We start from the raw sequence: 17409 nt of genomic DNA, 5'->3' as shown, positions 1-17409 counted from the left end.
AGTCTGGCTCAGGAGCAAAGCATCTCATCCTTCTCTATCTTTCACACACATACATTTTTTAGTCAGTTATCCAGAGCGATTTTACAGTCGATAAGTGCATACACATTTTCGTACACAACAAACACACTTGAATTAATCAGATTGCATATTTTATTTTATTTTTTGCAAATAATCGAATTTAAACAATCTCGCCCGCTATCATTGGTCAATGCATTTGCCATTTGCAGCTGGCTGTCAACACGAGCAGACTCCTCCCTTCGCCATGTTTCGGGCTGTAAACATCCTGCTGATTTTAAAAGGACACTGAGCGGGAGGAAGTCTACTGGCGCCATCTTGACTCTTTTCATGAGTACAACAGGAAGAGACAATCGCTTGGAGTAAATTGCATAATCATTGATATTTATTTTGAAAGGGGGGGTACAATCGGTAAGTTAAATATATTTTACTTTATGAAAAAAAAAAAAAAAAATGATTTGTGAGTTTTGTGATGAGAAATTAGCGTGCATGCCGATTGCTTTCTGTACCGGGGCCCTCCTACCAACTAGCGCGCCTGCTAACCGCTACCGGGGGGGGAAAAAGTGTTTGCAGTTAATGCACGCACGCTCAGCACCGTCCCTAGTTAGCGTGAAATGATGCATCCCACAATTAGGGATGATGTATTATCATGCTTCTCTTCTTATTTGGTTTACTTTGATATATTTTCCGAAATTGTAGCTAGGATTTCAGGCTAGCTAACTAGCTCTCTTGCTAACTGAACAGTTAACGTGAGCTAGCATGTTAGCATGCTAGCCTAGCCATGTTCAATCAAAGCCCCAAGTAGTAGATTATTTTTTTCCGGACAACTTTTAACTCGCAAGTCCACCAGTACTTGAACATGAGCTGCTAACTATATATAAATCCAGTTTCAACCAGTACAATAATTATCTAACTTAAGTCATTTATTAGATTGCAAGGTAGATATTTCTGATTATTGGTCTCCTATCATCCAAAAAGCCAAAAGAGTCGTGAATGAGAATTATTTTCAATCCAAAACTACACATTTTATTTGTTGATTATTAGCTACAACTACCGTCTATTTTGCATGTAGAATTTTCTTCCCAAAAGCTTAGCTACCTAAACATTTTGAGAAAGTTGCTATTTCACATGCCATCTTAATTAAAGCTTTCAAATACGTCTCTCTCTATTCCAGGTGCTCTTACCCCCGGTTCTTCAAGAGCTAGCAACCAACCGGGGCAATGTTCTACGCCCACTTTGTCCTGTCCAAACGTGGGCCTCTGGCCAAGATCTGGCTAGCGGCCCACTGGGACAAGAAGCTGACCAAGGCTCATGTGTTTGAATGTAACCTTGAGAGCAGTGTGGAGAGCATTATCTGCCCCAAGGTAAGCGGAGACCTGGCTAAGCAGATATCATGATGATTCATGTCTCTGTTGAATGCCCTTACACAATGAAGACCCAGTCTGAGAAGTCAGTCTCATCCCTTGGCCGTTCATTAGACATCCCATTGGCTATCCGTATTTCCGCATTGACCAATCCAATAGTGTCAGATCTACGTGTGGAAGAAGTAGGCATGGGTCTAATGATGGAACTAGGTAGTGACCAGATTAGAACCAGGCCGATTGACTGAGGCAGCATGCATCATGTTACCCACATCAAGTAACATACCTTGGTAGTGACCACAGCTACTGGATGATGCTTGCGGTCGACTGTTCTTCGGCCGATGATGATGTAATGTTACCTATGATGTCTCCTCCCTGATGTGATCCATGGGACCTGTTCAGGAGGGCACATCGTTACGCAACGTTCAAACTAGAAGTCTATTTTGTAGACCAGAAATGATTGTCAGATAGAATAGGGAATCATATCGTCTCTCTTCATTCTGTTTGAACAGCGTTCATAACATTTCACCACACTGAATACACCCATGGTTCTGTCTCCTCCCCCTAGGTGAAGATGGCGCTGAGGACCTCAGGTCACCTCCTGCTCGGTGTGGTGAGGATCTACAACCGGAAGGCCAAGTACCTCCTGGCTGACTGTAATGAAGCCTTCATCAAGATCAAGATGGCTTTCAGACCAGGTGCGTAGCTTGGCTCTTATTATGGGACTAGGAAATAAACTTAATCAAGATGGCTTTCAGACCAGGTTTGTAGTTTGGGTCTTATGTGACTAGGAATAAGCTTAATCAACGTGGCTTTCAGACCAGGTACTTGACTAGGACTAAACTTGAAGAGATCAGGAGTTTGAGCGGCTGGTGATCCTGGTCTTACTGATGTTTGTTTATTTATTTGCTCACCACTCTGTCTGGCTGCCCCCCAGGTGTGGTGGATCTGCCAGAGGAGAACAGAGAGGCTGCCTACAACGCTATCACCCTGCCGGAGGATTTCCACGACTTTGACCAACCCTTACCTGACCTTGAGTAAGTCATATAGATATATAGATATAGATAGATAGTGTCTGTGGAGGAAGTTCCCTCCCAATACAACCCTACACAAGCCTCCCAGGAAGAGGACTGTTGCTAATTGTAACAGGCAACTAATGAGGATGCAAATCACCTAACAAGTATTCTCCTAATTTTAGAAGCCCCCGTCCCTTCCTAACCAAATACAGATTGTACTCGGCTATCTGACATAAGGAACGGGTGATTAAGCAGCTATAATGAACTGAGGTGAAACGTTGACACTGCCGGGTGTTTCCACAGTGACATAGACGTCGCCCAGCAGTTCACCCTGAACCAGAGCAGAGTGGAGGAGATCACCATGAGGGAGGAGGTGGGGAACCTCAGCCTCATGCAGGACAATGACTTTGGTAAGGAGCTGTCTGTCAATATTCCTGGCTTTTGTTCAATGTGCTCCGGTATTTTTGGCGACCAAGAAAGTGTGTATATTTATTTCAACTCCCGCCTTTGGCTTGATGTCATGGTGTAGTTTACATCTCCCCCACGTGGGCCGGTCAGCCACCTAGCAATTTCAGTTCTAGCCAATGAGCTTCAGCTCCTCCCATTTTGCATAATCTATGAGCAGAATTACTCCTACCTCAATTAGCTGTGAAATCCCCAGTTTCAAAGCATTTTTTTTTTTTTTTTTACTGTGCCATGCCAAATTTACCTTACATCTCCCCCATGTGGGCCAGCCCCCTAGCAATTTTTGTTCTAGCCAATGAGCTTCAGCTCCTCCCATTTGAGTGACAGCTAGCCGGAGGCCTGCCCAGCGTTATCCAGGGCGGGCTTAACGGCCCAGTGGACACAGCAGAGAGAGAGAGAGAGAGAGCAATGACGTGGTGCACATATCAGCACATTTGTGATGTATTATGCAAATTTTTGTGGGCCGCTTTTGGCTCGTGTGCTACTTCCAGAACTACTGGCTAAAAAGTATACAAAATACCTGAGAATCTCTAACTGGGTTTTGGATCGCTACTGAATATGCAACAGCAAGTCATGTTCATAATTTATTTTTTATTTATTTCACCTTTAAAAACCAAACTGGTTCATGAATATGCAAATCTAAAACTATGTCATACATTCTCAATGCTAACTAGATTACCTGGCTGGAGACATATTCTCATAATGCTAACTAGATTACCTAGCTGGAGACACATTCTCATAATGCTAACTAGGTTACTTAGCTGGAGATATTCTCATAATGCTAACTAGATGAGTTAGAATCAGACCTTCTCATGAATATTACCTTACATCCCATCTCTTTGCCATTGGCTTTCCATGTATTGTAACAACCCTCTGTGTCCCTCCCGCGCTCCCAGCTGACTTTGGCATGGATGACCGTGAGATGATGAGGGTAGAGGGGGGCTTTGAAGAGGACATCATCCATGGAGCGACAGCCTCTAATCTGCTGCTGGAGGCAGAGCCTGGGCCTGCTCACCTGCCGGACAAGTCCAACCACCTGGAGTACGACGACTTTGGAGACACTATGGAGAACAACGAAGGAGGAATGCTGGGTAGGGAGGAGGAGGGGGGAGGGTGCTGGGAGGGGAGAATGCTGGCGGGGAGGGTGCTGGGAGGGTGCTGGGAGGGCTGGGAGGATGCTGGGGGGATGGGGAGGGGGTGCTGGGAGGGGGAGAATGCTGGGAGGGGCTGGGAGAGATGCTGGGATGGAGGGGCTGGGAGGGGAGAATGCTGGGATGGAGGGTGCTGGGAGGGGGAGAATGCTGGGATGGAGGGTGCTGGGAGGGGAGAATGCTGGGATGGAGGGTGGATGCTGGGAGGGAGGGTGCTGGGATGGGGGGCTGGGAGGAGGGTGCTGGGAGGGGGAGAATGCTGGGATGGAGGGTGCTGGGATGCTGGGATGGAGGGTGCTGGGAGGGGGAGAATGCTGGGATGGAGGGGCTGGGAGGGTGCTGGGATGGGGGGTGCTGGGAGAGAATGCTGGGATGGAGGGGGGGGGTGCTGGGAGGGTAGGAGGATGGGGGGAGGGGGATGGAGGGTGGGAGGGAATGCTGGGGGGTGGTGCTGGGAAACTGCTCTTAGTGTTGACTATCTGTGCTCTTAGGGAGGGGAATGCTGGGAAACCGCCCCATAGTGTTGACTGTATCTGTGCTCAAAGCTGTGTGTTTATGTGAAGGATTAATATAGTACTATTCTAAATTCAGTGATGCGATGACGGCAGTCTATGTGTTATCGCCCCCCTCCAAATGGTTTGTCCCGGAGCCTGAACCGTGTGTTGTCTCGTTTGTCCAGTGGATAAACTACTGTCCCAGGAGGATGGGGGTGGTATATTTGACGACCCTCCAGCCATCACAGAGAGCGTGATTCCCCCAGACCATGGAGACGATGAGGACGACTTCGACAACCTACAGTCACGTACGTTCATTACCCAGACCGATGTCGTCATTTAATAAAATCTGTTGATCTTTCTCTCTTTCTGGGATAACATGTCAGTGTGTTGTTCATTGGGGCGTACCGTAGCAAATACGTTTCCCAGCAGAAAACAAACACCTGTGTTCTCATTTGACAAGTTCAGGTTGTACCTCCCTGTTTCAAAACGTTTTCTCCCAACTGAACACTACCCGGATCACAAGCTTGTGCGTTTGGTCAATCGATAACAATTCACCATTTTAAAATGACCTATAAGCGTGTTATCGATTAACCTTGACACCATTAAAACGGACCTAGAAACGTATTATTATCGATTTGATCTTGACACCATTAAAACGGACCTAGAAGATAATTACTGCGGTCATCACTCCTACTGTGTGTATTAAGATGTGTTGTTGTCCCACAGCGGGTCCAGACAGTCCCGACTCCGGCCCAGTCGAGCCCCTGCCGGCCATGCAGGACCAGACGGAGCAGACCACTCTGGTCCACAATGAGGAGGAGGCTTTTGCCTTGGAGCCCATTGACATCACTGGTGAGCAGCTCTCCTCTGTCAGAATAGTGGAGAAACACAACCAAAACCATTTCTCTCAGCTTGTCTGGTGAGCAGCTCTCCTCTGTCAGAATAGTGGAGAAACACAACCAAAACCACTTCTCTCAGCTTGTCTGGTGAGCAGCTCTCCTCTGTCAGAATAGTGGAATTCTCTCAGCTTGTCTGGTGAGCAGCTCTCCTCTGTCAGAATAGTGGAGAAACACAACCAAAACCATTTCTCTCAGCTTGTCTGGTGAGCAGCTCTCCTCTGTCAGAATAGTGGAGAAACACAACCAAAACCATTTCTCTCAGCTTGTCTGGTGAGCAGCTCTCCTCTGTCAGAATAGTGGAGAAACACAACCAAAACCACTTCTCTCAGCTTGTCTGGTGAGCAGCTCTCCTCTGTCAGAATAGTGGAGAAACACAACCAAAACCACTTCTCTCAGCTTGTCTGGTGAGCAGCTCTCCTCTGTCAGAATAGTGGAGAAACACAACCAAAACCACTTCTCTCAGCTTGTCTGGTGAGCAGCTCTCCTCTGTCAGAATAATGGAGAAACACAACCAAAACCATTTCTCTCAGCTTGTCTGGTGAGCAGCTCTCCTCTGTCAGAATAGTGGAGAAACACAACCAAAACCACTTCTCTTTCATTGACTGTTAAAATGTAAATCTGCTATAAATACAAACGCTGTGAAAAAGTATTTGCCCCCTTTTCTGATTAAAAACTAAATTATTGTTATTATTTTTAAATTATAAAATTATTTTTGTGTGCATATTACTGATACTGAATTATCAGATCTTCAACCCAAACCTAATATTAGATAAAGGGGAACCTGAGTTCACAAATAACAAGGAAAGGGTATACTTATTTTTATTAATAACAAATTTATGCAATACCCAATTCCCCTCGTGGGGAAAACAGGTCATTCCCCCCTCTTGCACTAACTGGTTGTGCCACCTTTTAGCAGCAATGACTTCCTGTAGTTGTTGATCAGTCTCTCACATCTCTGTGGAGGAATTCTGGCCCGTTCTTCCATGCAGAACCCCTTTAACTCAGCCACATTTGTGGATTTTCAATCGTGGAACTGCTCGTTTCAAGTCCTGCCACAACTTCTCAAATTGGGATTAGGTCTGGACTTTGACGAGGCCATTCCAAATCACAGACTGATGGCCTGACATTCTAGAACTCTCTGGTACAGAGACATTCTAGAACTCTCTGGTACAGAGACATTCTAGAACTCTCTGGTACAGAGACATTCTAGAACCTCTCTGGTACAGAGACATTCTAGAACCTCTCTGGTACAGAGACATTCTAGAACCTCTCTGGTACAGAGACATTCTAGAACCTCTCTGGTACAGAGACATTCTAGAACCTCTCTGGTACAGAGACATTCTAGAACCTCTCTGGTACAGAGACATTCTAGAACCTCTCTGGTACAGAGACATTCTAGAACCTCTCTGGTACAGAGACATTCTAGAACCTCTCTGGTACAGAGACATTCTAGAACCTCTCTGGTACAGAGACATTCTAGAACCTCTCTGGTACAGAGACATTCTAGAACCTCTCTGGTACAGAGACATTCTAGAACCTCTCTGGTACAGAGACATTCTAGAACCTCTCTGGTACAGAGACATTCTAGAACCTCTCTGGTACAGAGACATTCTAGAACCTCTCTGGTACAGAGACATTCTAGAACCTCTCTGGTACAGAGACATTCTAGAACCTCTCTGGTACAGAGACATTCTAGAACCTCTCTGGTACAGAGACATTCTAGAACCTCTCTCGGTCTGTGGCGGAAGAAAACAAATGTTAAAGAAATAGGGATTTTTGGTCATTGGTGGGAAAATGGCATCTACACTTCTCTGTCCAGTGAAAGAGACCAAGGCGAAGAGGAAGAGGAAGCTGATTGTCGACAACCTGAAAGAGCTGGACAGTAAGTCGATCCGCGCCCAGCTCAGCGACTACTCGGACATCGTGACCACGTTGGACCTGGCCCCTCCCACCAAGAAGCTGATGATGTGGAAAGAGACCGGAGGAGTGGAGAAACTCTTCTCTCTCCCCGCACAGCCGCTCTGGAACAGCAAACTGCTGAAGGTAAGAGACGGGAGGAGATCAACGCACAGCCGCTCTGGAACAGCAAACTGCTGAAGGTAAGAGACGGGAGGAGATCAACGCACAGCCGCTCTGGAACAGCAAACTGCTGAAGGTAAGAGACGGGAGGAGATCAACGCACAGCCGCTCTGGAACAGCAAACTGCTGAAGGTAAGAGACGGGAGGAGATCAACGCACAGCCGCTCTGGAACAGCAAACTGCTGAAGGTAAGAGACGGGCTCTGGAGGAGGAGATCAACGCACAGCCGCTCTGGAACAGCAAACTGCTGAAGGTAAGAGACGGGAGGAGATCAACACACAGCTTTAGTCTGGAGGGGGTAAAGACACAGCTTTAGTCTGGATGGAGGGGGAGAACACAGCTTTACTCTGGAGGGAGAGACGGGTGAACACAGCTTTAGTCTGGAGGGTGAAGACACAGCTTTAGTCTGGATGGAGGGGGTGAACACAGCTTTAGTCTGGGTGGAGGGGCTTTAGTGGACACAGCTTTAGTCTGGATGGAGGGGTGAACACAGCTTTAGTCTGGAGGAGGGGACACAGCTGAAGACACAGCTTTAGTCTGGATGGAGGGTGAGGGGCTTTAGTCTGGATGGACAGACGGCTTTAGTCTGGAGGAGGGGGTGAACAGACAGCTTTAGTCTGGATGGAGGGGTGAACAGACAGCTTTAGTCTGGATGGAGGGGGTGAACAGACAGCTTTAGTCTGGATGGAGGGGGTGAACAGACAGCTTTAGTCTGGATGGAGGGGTGAACAGACAGCTTTAGTCTGGATGGAGGGGGTGAACAGACAGCTTTAGTCTGGATGGAGGGGACAGCTGAACAGACAGCTTTAGTCTGGATGGAGGGGGTGAACAGACAGCTTTAGTCTGGATGGAGGGGGTGAACAGACAGCTTTAGTCTGGATGGAGGGGGTGAACAGACAGCTTTAGTCTGGATGGAGGGGGTGAACAGACAGCTTTAGTCTGGATGGAGGGGGTGAACAGACAGCTTTAGTCTGGATGGAGGGGGTGAACAGACAGTTTAGTCTGGATGGAGGGGGTGAACAGACAGCTTTAGTCTGGATGGAGGGGTGAACAGACAGCTTTAGTCTGGATGGAGGGGTGAACAGACAGCTTTAGTCTGGATGGAGGGGGTGAACAGACAGCTTTAGTCTGGATGGAGGGGTGAACAGACAGCTTTAGTCTGGATGGAGGGGGTGAACAGACAGCTTTAGTCTGGAGGAGGGGGTGAAGAGACAGCTTTAGTCTGGATGGGGGGGGTGAAGACAGCTTTAGTCTGGATGGAGGGGTGAACACAGCTTTAGTCTGGATGGAGGGGTGAAGAGACAGCTTTAGTCTGGATGGAGGGGTGAACAGACAGCTTTAGTCTGGATGGAGGGGGTGAACAGACAGCTTTAGTCTGGATGGAGGGGGTGAACGGACAGCTTTAGTCTGGATGGAGGGGGTGAACTTTAGTCTGGATGGAGGGGTGAACGGACAGCTTTAGTCTGGATGGAGGGGGTGAACAGACAGCTTTAGTCTGGAGGAGGGGGTCTGGATGTCTGGAGGGGGGGTGAACACACAGCTTTAGTCTGGATGGAGGGGTGAACACACAGCTTTAGTCTGGATGGAGGGGGTGAACACACAGCTTTAGTCTGGATGGAGGGGTGAACACACAGCTTTAGTCTGGATGGAGGGGTGAACACACAGCTTTAGTCTGGATGGAGGGGGTGAACACACAGCTTTAGTCTGGAGGGGGGTGAACAGACAGCTTTAGTCTGGAGAGGGGGTGAACACACAGCTTTAGTCTGGATGGGGGGTGAACACACAGCTTTAGTCTGGATGGAGGGGTGAACACACAGCTTTAGTCTGGATGGAGGGGTGAACACACAGCTTTAGTCTGGATGGAGGGGTGAACACACAGCTTTAGTCTGGATGGAGGGGTGAACACACAGCTTTAGTCTGGATGGAGGGGTGAACACACAGCTTTAGTCTGGATGGAGGGGTGAACACACAGCTTTAGTCTGGAGGAGGGGGTGAACACACAGCTTTAGTCTGGATGGAGGGGGTGAACACACAGCTTTAGTCTGGAGGAGGGGGATGAACAGACAGCTTTAGTCTGGATGGAGGGGGATGAACACACAGCTTTAGTCTGGATGGAGGGGTGAACACACAGCTTTAGTCTGGATGGAGGGGGATGAACAGACAGCTTTAGTCTGGATGGAGGGGGTGAACAGACAGCTTTAGTCTGGATGGAGGGGGTGAACACACGGCTTTAGTCTGGGTGGAGGGGGTGAACGTGTCGGAGATCTCATTAACTGTTGGGACACCGGAAGTTGAATGGGTTTTTAACTGAAATATGTCCTGTGTTGTCAGATGTTTACGCGCTGCCTGACTCCCCTGGTGCCCGACGAGATGAGGAAGAGGAGGAAGGGAGGAGAGGCTGATAGTCTGGATGAGTTCCTGAAGGACCTGGAGAACCCCGAGGTGCCCAGAGAGGAGGCTCTGTCTGGCAGGGATGTTATTGGTAAGTTACCTTCAGCCTCCCACCCCTTATATACTAACCCCAGAGAGGAGGCTTTCTCCCTGTCTCACCCCTCATATACTAACCCCAGAGAGGAGGCTTTCTCCCTGTCTCACCCCTCATATACTAACCCCAGAGAGGAGGCGTTCTCCCTGTCTCACCCCTCATATACTAACCCCAGAGAGGAGGCTGTCTCACCCCTCATATACTAACCCCAGAGAGGAGGCTGTCTCACCCCTCATATACTAACCCCAGAGAGGAGGCTGTCTCACCCCTCATATACTAACCCCAGAGAGGAGGCTGTCTCACCCCTCATATACTAACCCCAGAGAGGAGGCTGTCTCACCCCTCATATACTAACCCCAGAGAGGAGGCTGTCTCACCCCTCATATACTAACCCCAGAGAGGAGGCTGTCTCACCCTCATATACTAACCCCAGAGAGGAGGCTGTCTCACCCCTCATATACTAACCCCAGAGAGGAGGCTGTCTCACCCCTCATATACTAACCCCAGAGAGGAGGCTGTTTAACCCCTCATATACTAACCCCAGAGAGGAGGCTGTCTCACCCCTCATATACTAACCCCAGAGAGGAGGCTGACTCACCCCTCATATACTAACCCCAGAGAGGAGGCTGCCAACCCTGTGTCTCTCACTCTCCTCAGACCAGACCTGTCATTATCAAACCAACCCTGTGTCTCTCTTTCTCTCTCTCTCTCAGACCAGACCATCATGGAGGAACCCAGTATGCTGCAGGCCTCAGCCATGGAGGGAAGTAGGACCACCCTGGATGAGACTGTCATGCCACCACCGTCCACCCCACACGGACTCAAACACAAGGAGGCTGGCCTGCCTGTGAGTACTACTGCTTTCATTCAGGGGGCTGGCCTGCCTGTGAGTACTGCTGCTTTCATTCAGGGGGCTGGCCTGCCTGTGAGTACTACTGCTTTCATTCAGGAGGCTGGCCTGCCTGTGAGTACTGCTGCTTTCATTCAGGGGGCTGGCCTGCCTGTGAGTACTACTGCTTTTATTCAGGAGGCTGGCCTGCTTGTGAGTACTACTGCTTTTATTCAGGGGGCTGGCCTGCCTGTGAGTACTACTGCTTTCATTCAGGAGGCTGGCCTGCCTGTGAGTACTACTGCTTTCATTCAGGGGCTGGCCTGCCTGTGAGTACTACTGCTTTCATTCAGGGGGCTGGCCTGCCTGTGAGTACTACTGCTTTCATTCAGGGGCTGGCCTGCCTGTGAGTACTACTGCTTTTATTCAGGAGGCTGGCCTGCCTGTGAGTACTACTGCTTTTATTCAGGGGCTGGCCTGCCTGTGAGTACTGCTGCTTTTATTCAGGGGCTGGCCTGCCTGTGAGTACTACTGCTTTTATTCAGGAGGCTGGCCTGCCTGTGAGTACTACTGCTTTTATTCAGGAGGCTGGCCTGCCTGTGAGTACTACTGCTTTCATTCAGGAGGCTGGCCTGCCTGTGAGTACTACTGCTTTTATTCAGGGGCTGGCCTGCCTGTGAGTACTACTGCTTTTCAGGAGGCTGGCCTGCCTGTGAGTATTCAGGGGGCTGGCCTGCCTGTGAGTACTACTGCTTTCATTCAGGAGGCTGGCCTGCCTGTGAGTACTACTGCTTTCATTCAGGGGGGCTGGCCTATCAGGTGGCCTGCCTGTGAGTACTACTGCTTTCATTCAGGGGGCTGGCCTGCTTGTGAGTACTGCTGCTTTCATTCAGGGGCTGGCCTGCCTGTGAGTACTGCTGCTTTCATTCAGGGGGATGGCCTGCCTGTGAGTACTGCTGCTTTCATTCAGGAGGCTGGGCCTATCAGCCCCCCACTGCTGTTATAGTTGATTGGGATATCTGCCCCCCCTGCTGTTACAGGAGACTGGGATATCAGGGGCTGGCCTGCCTGTTAGTACTTGATTTCATTCAGCCCCCTGGCCTGCTGTTACAGGAGACTGCCTGTGATACTATGCTTTTATTCAGGAGGCTGGCCTGCCTGTTATAGTTGATTTCATTCAGCCCCCCCCCACTGCTGTTATAGTTGGTTGGGATATCAGCCCTCCCCCATATGGATATGGAACAACCAGCCAGCAATGGAATCATTCATGTTTTGCCCATTTCCTGTGACTAGTTATCTTACCTACTGTAGTCGAATGCACCGAGTTAAGTCTCTGAATCAGAGCATCTGCTAAATTGACATAATGTTAAACGATGTGCCTATTCAACAACCAGTAATGAAATGGTTGATGTTTTGTCTTACCTCTGACTTGTTCTGGTGTGTGAATCCAACAACCCTCTCTCGTCTCGTCCATTTAGATGGGAGCCCAGGAGCCTCAGGCTGATCTCTCAGTCCTCTCGTTAGCTCAGGCTGATCAGTCGGTCCTCTCCATGGCCCAGGTAGACCTGCCCCCAGAGGAGAGCCTCAACCTCACACAGCTGGTCCCTGAGCTGGATCTGCTAGACAAGGAGAAGAAGGACAAGGATGACAGTGATGAGGAGGTGAGTGGTGGCAACTTACCATCGGAGAGGGTTTATACGGGGGGGTGGGTAGAGACCTGGGGGGTTGGGGGCTGGCCTGGGTAGAGACCTGGGGGGAGGCTGGGGGTGGGTGGGTACTACTGCCTGGGGGAGGCTGGGCCTAGAGACCTGGGGGTTGGGGAGGTGGGTGAGGCCTACTGGGGGGAGGTGGGCCTGAGACCTGGGGGGTTGGGGAGGTGGGTAGAGGCCTGGGGGAGGTTGGGGAGGTGGGTAGAGACCTGGGGGGGCTGGGGAGGAGGTAGAGACCTGGGGGCCTGCCTGGTGGGTAGAGACCTGGGGGGTTGGGGAGGTGGGTAGAGACCTCAGGGGGTTGGGGGCTGTTAGGTGGGTAGAGACCTGGGGGAGGTGGGTAGAGACCCCCACTGCTGTTGGGGAGGTGGGTAGAGACCTGGGGGGTTGGGGAGGTGGGTAGAGACTGGGGGGAGGGAGCCCCCCACTGGGGAGGTGGGGGGTAGAGACCTGGGGGGGGGGAGGATAGGGTAGAGACCATGGGGGGGGGGTTAGGGGGTAGAGACCTGGGGGGGAGGGGAGGTGGGGAGATGGGGACATAATGTTGGGGAGGTGGGTAGAGACCAGGGGGGTTGATGGAGGGGAGGTTCTGGGTAGAGACCTGGGGGGTTGGGGAGGTGGGCCCAGGAGACCTGGGGAGGGTAGGGTAGAGACCTGGGGAGGAGGGGAGGGGGTAGAGACCTGGGGGGTTGGGGAGGTGGGTTGAGACCTGGGGGGGTGGGGAGGTGGGTAGAGACCTGGGGGGTAGGTGGGTAGACCTGGGGGTTGGGGAGGTGGGTAGAGACCTGGGGGGGGTAGGAGGGAGTGGGGGAGGTGGGTAGAGGACCTGGGGGGGAAGGACAAGGATGGTGGGTAGAGGCCTGGGGGGAAGATGGGGGGTGGGTAGAGACCTGGGGGGGGGAGGTGGGTAGAGGTGGGGAGTTGGGGAGGTGGGTAGAGACCTGGGGGGGGGTGGGTAGAGACCTGGGGGGTTGGGGAGACTGGGGAGGTGGGTTGAGACCTGGGGGGTAGGACTGGGGAGGGGAGGGTAGAGACCTGGGGGGGGAGGTGGGTAGAGGTTGGAGGTGGGTAGAGACCTGGGGGGTTGGGGAGGTGGGTAGAGACCTGGGGGGCTTGGGGAGGTGGGTAGAGACCTGGGGGGTTGGGGAGGTGGGTAGAGACCTGGGGGGGGGGGGGAGGTGGGTAGAGACCTGGGGGGGGTTGGGGAGGTGGGTAGAGACCTGGGGGGTTGGGGAGGTGGGTAGACCTGGGGGGTTGGGGAGGTGGGTAGAGACCTGGGGGTTGTGGGTAGAGACCTGGGGGGGGTTGGGGGGGGGTTGGTGGGTAGAGACTGGGGGTAGGGGTAGAGACCTGGGGGGTTGGGGAGGTGGGTAGAGACCTGGGGGGGGGTGGGTAGAGACCTGGGGGGTTGGGGAGGTGGGTAGAGACTGGGGGTTGGGGGCTGGGGGAGGGGAGGGTAGAGACTGGGGGTTGGGGTGGGTAGAGACCTGGGGGTTGGGGGGAGGGGAGGGTAGAGACTGGGGGGTGGGTAGAGACCTGGGGGTTGGGGAGGAGGGTAGAGACTGTGGGGGGGGGGGTAGAGACCTGGGGGTTGGGGAGGAGGGTAGAGACTGGGGGGGGTAGAGGGTAGAGACCTGGGGGTTGGGGGAGGAGGGGAGAGACTGGGGGTGGGTAGAGACTGGGGGGAGGGGGGGAGGGTAGAGACTGGGGGGGGGGTAGGGTACTGGGGGGAGGGGAGTGGGGGGAGGAGGGTAGAGACTGGGGGGGGGGAGGGTAGAGACCTGGGGAGGAGGAGGGGACTGGGGAGGAGGGGAGTAGAGACTGTGGGGGGGGAGGAGGGTAGAGACTGGGGGGGGAGGAGAGGGGAGGAGAGTAGAGACTGGGGAGGAGGGGAGGAGAGTAGAGACTGGGGAGGAGGGGAGGAGGGTAGAGACTGGGGAGGAGGGGAGGAGAGTAGAGACTGGGGAGGAGGGAGGGGAGGGTAGAGACTGGGGGGAGGGGAGGGTAGACTGGGGGGGTTGGGTAGAGGCCTGGGGAGGTTAGGGTAGAGATGGGGAGGAGGGGAGGGTAGGTAGAGACTGGGGGGGTAGGTAGAGACCTGGGGGTTAGAGACCTGGGGGGATGGGGGGGGTAGAGACTGGGGGGTAGAGACTGGGGTAGAGACTGGGGGTTAGGAGGGGGGTAGAGACCTGGGGAGGGGGGAGGGAGAGACTGGGGAGGAGGGGGGAGGGTAGAGACCTGGGGGAGGAGGGTAGAGACCTGGGGGAGGGAAGGGTAGAGACCTGGGGGAGGGGGTAGAGACCTGGGGGTAGGGTAGAGACCTGGGGGTAGGTAGAGACTGGGGGGAGGGGAGGGTAGAGACCTGGGGGGAGGGGAGGTAGAGACTGGGGGGGGGGAGGGTAGGTAGAGACTGGGGGAGGGTAGAGACTGGGGGGTGGGGAGGGGGAGGGTAGAGACTGGGGGTGGGTAGAGACCTGGGGGGGGGGAGGGGGAGGACGGGAGGGTAGAGACTGGGGGGGGGGGAGGGGAGGGTAGAGACTGGGGGTAGATGGTAGAGACCTGGGGGATGGGGGGGAGGGTAGAGACTGGGGGTGGGTAGAGACCTGGGGGTTGGGGGAGGGTAGAGACTGGGGGTGGGTAGAGACCTGGGGGTTGGGAGGAGGAGAGAGACTGGGGAGGGTAGAGACTGGGGGGTGGGGGAGGAGGGGAGGGTAGAGACTGGGGAGGTGGGTAGAGACTGGGGGGGAGGGTAGAGACTGGGGGGTAGGTAGAGACTGGGGAGGAGGGTAGAGACTGGGGGGGGCTAGTGATGTAACTGATTAGAGGTTAAGATCAGAAGATGTAAAGACTGTTTATTTTTTTATGTCGTCACACTTGGGGTCAACTTGAACCGTAGCTTCATAAACACGTCAACAATGTGACCTCAACTGGCCTGATGGAAAAGTTACATTTGTGGGAAATACACATCTATGATACCTTTGGAGATGAATGGACTGTGTCCAGCCACCTTGAGGTCCTGCATGTTTTCAGAGTGTGTGTGTGTGTGTGTGTGTGTGTGCAGGAGGAGGAGGGTGATCCAACTCAGGACCAGGAGGAGAAGAGGTGGAACAAGAGGACCCAGCAGATGCTGCATGGCCTTCAGGTAAACAAATATCCTGTTGTTCACTTCTTCAAGTAAACAAACAAACAAACTATGCTAATGTTCTGTTGGAAATTAGAGGTACAGAATATTACATTTCCATGTGGAAAATTGCTATAATGGAAAACGGGTCGTTGGAGAATATCTGATGTCTACATCTGATAATATCTGGTCGGTCTGTTGTCTAGCTGGTTGGTCGACCCCCTGGGTCGGTCTGTTATCTGGTTGGTCGACCCCCTGGGTCGGTCTGTTATCTAGCTGGACGACCCCCTGGGTCGGTCTGTTATCTGGTTGAACAGACCATTGATCAGTAAGGTGACCGTCTCTCTGTTCTCTCCTCTCTACAGCGAGTCATGGCCAAGACGGGAGCCGAGCAGGTCAGCTTGTTGGAGCTGTGCCGAGACAACAACAAGAAGCAGGCGGCCGCCAAGTTCTACAGTTTCCTGGTTCTGAAGAAACAGCAGGCCATCGAGCTCAACCAGACCGAGCCTTACAGTGACATCATCGCTACAGCCGGACCAAGATTCCACCTGGTTTAGACACTGCCTGAGGTCCAAATAGCACTGGTTCCTATACAGCGCCCTACTTTTGACCAGAGCCTTTATAGGGTTCTGGGCAAAAGTAGTGCACTATATAGGGAATATGGTGCCATTTGGAAATGTCTTTTTCACTATTTTTATGTATGTTTTAGGTTTTTTTTTTGACATTTTTTTTTTTGGGTGGGGGGGGGGATCCTAAATGCTAACTTTGAAAAGGATTGTACTGTATCTACCACCAACTGAATCATGCAGTATTGTTGTTTTTTTTAAGTGAGAAATGCATTTATCCAGTATATTTATATTTCCTGTCAAGCTCCTTTTATTTTTCATTTTGTAAAGCTTTCCGACCACACTAGTTTTGTTTTTTGGGGGGGGGTTTGGAACAATACAATGTCCCCACTGCTCTGTAACGGTCAAATTCATCAAAAGATTCATCAAATTTTAGTCTCCAATCAAGAATTCCCCCTCACAAAAAATTGTGTTTGAACATTTGTCTTTCATGCTATATACATGCTGTTTCCAGGCACTGTTACATCATGAGAGAAATGGAATAAGTGCTCTTCACCGCAAGTTCTTCTTCGTCGTGGCACTTGACATTAAAATCCTGGTTTTCTTTAAAATAAAAAATGTGTTTTTACAGGTTGTTATTTCTGTTGATAAAATTGGCTATATTACGACTAGCATTGAATTGTATTGTTTAGGTGTATAATAATGCCCATTTATTCCCGTTGCGTTTTGTACCGGTTATTTCTGTTGATAAATTGGCTATATTACGACTAGCATTGTATTGTTTAGGTGTATAATAATGCCCATTTATTCCCGTTGCGTTTTGTACCTCCACAAGCTATTTTGGTTGTTGCATAAAGAAACTAGATGCTTGTACATGTTTTTAAGTCTTATGGTTAACTAGCTGTTGTGATACTTCTGTAAAGAATTTGAAATAAAAGTGTTTTAATTACCTGGTTGTACACTCTGAACCATTCAGTCTGGTGAAATGACATCAAGAATATGTTCCAGAAAGCAAGATCAATGGTTTGGTCCAGCTGACTGTTCAAAATGGTTTGGTCCAGCTGACTGTTTAAAATGGTTTGGCCCAGCTGACTGTTCAAAATGGTTTGGTCCAGCTGACTGTTCAAAATGGTTTGGCCCAGCTGACTGTTCAAAATGGTTTGGTCCAGCTGACTGTTCAAAATGGTTTGGTCCAGCTGACTGTTCAAAATGACTT

The 17409-nt window shown here is 51.2% G+C and overlaps 1 protein-coding gene across 1 annotated transcript; it reads left to right on the top strand.

Annotated features, from left to right (window-relative positions):
• The first annotated feature begins 272 nt into the window (after window positions 1-272).
• On the top strand, window positions 273-17142 carry LOC112239358 (double-strand-break repair protein rad21 homolog A-like). Its single transcript, XM_042315128.1, has 14 exons — window positions 273-426; window positions 1190-1379; window positions 1945-2074; window positions 2314-2413; window positions 2696-2802; window positions 3754-3948; window positions 4688-4810; window positions 5232-5357; window positions 7224-7447; window positions 9815-9965; window positions 10682-10815; window positions 12276-12458; window positions 15568-15648; window positions 15993-17142. Exons 2-14 carry the CDS (start codon window positions 1236-1238, stop codon window positions 16182-16184), a joined length of 1890 nt encoding a protein of 629 aa, XP_042171062.1. The 5' UTR covers window positions 273-426; window positions 1190-1235; the 3' UTR covers window positions 16185-17142.
• Window positions 17143-17409: the final 267 nt, after the last annotated feature.

The sequence above is a fragment of the Oncorhynchus tshawytscha genome, unplaced genomic scaffold (genome assembly GCF_018296145.1).
Source record: "Oncorhynchus tshawytscha isolate Ot180627B unplaced genomic scaffold, Otsh_v2.0 Un_contig_7065_pilon_pilon, whole genome shotgun sequence".
Classification (NCBI taxonomy): domain Eukaryota; kingdom Metazoa; phylum Chordata; class Actinopteri; order Salmoniformes; family Salmonidae; genus Oncorhynchus; species Oncorhynchus tshawytscha.
This window is presented reverse-complemented; position numbering and strand designations above follow the sequence as displayed.

What these genes read in the sequence shown, in the direction of transcription:
- LOC112239358 (XM_042315128.1), top strand. Translation starts at nt 1,236, where the DNA reads ATGTTCTACGCCCACTTTGTCCTGTCCAAACGTGGGCCTCTGGCCAAG. An exon ending in CTTCGACAACCTACAGTCAC is followed by an intron (nt 4,811 to 5,231) that starts GTACGTTCATTA and finishes GTTGTCCCACAG; the next exon opens with CGGGTCCAGACAGTCCCGAC. An exon ending in AGATGCTGCATGGCCTTCAG is followed by an intron (nt 15,649 to 15,992) that starts GTAAACAAATAT and finishes TCCTCTCTACAG; the next exon opens with CGAGTCATGGCCAAGACGGG.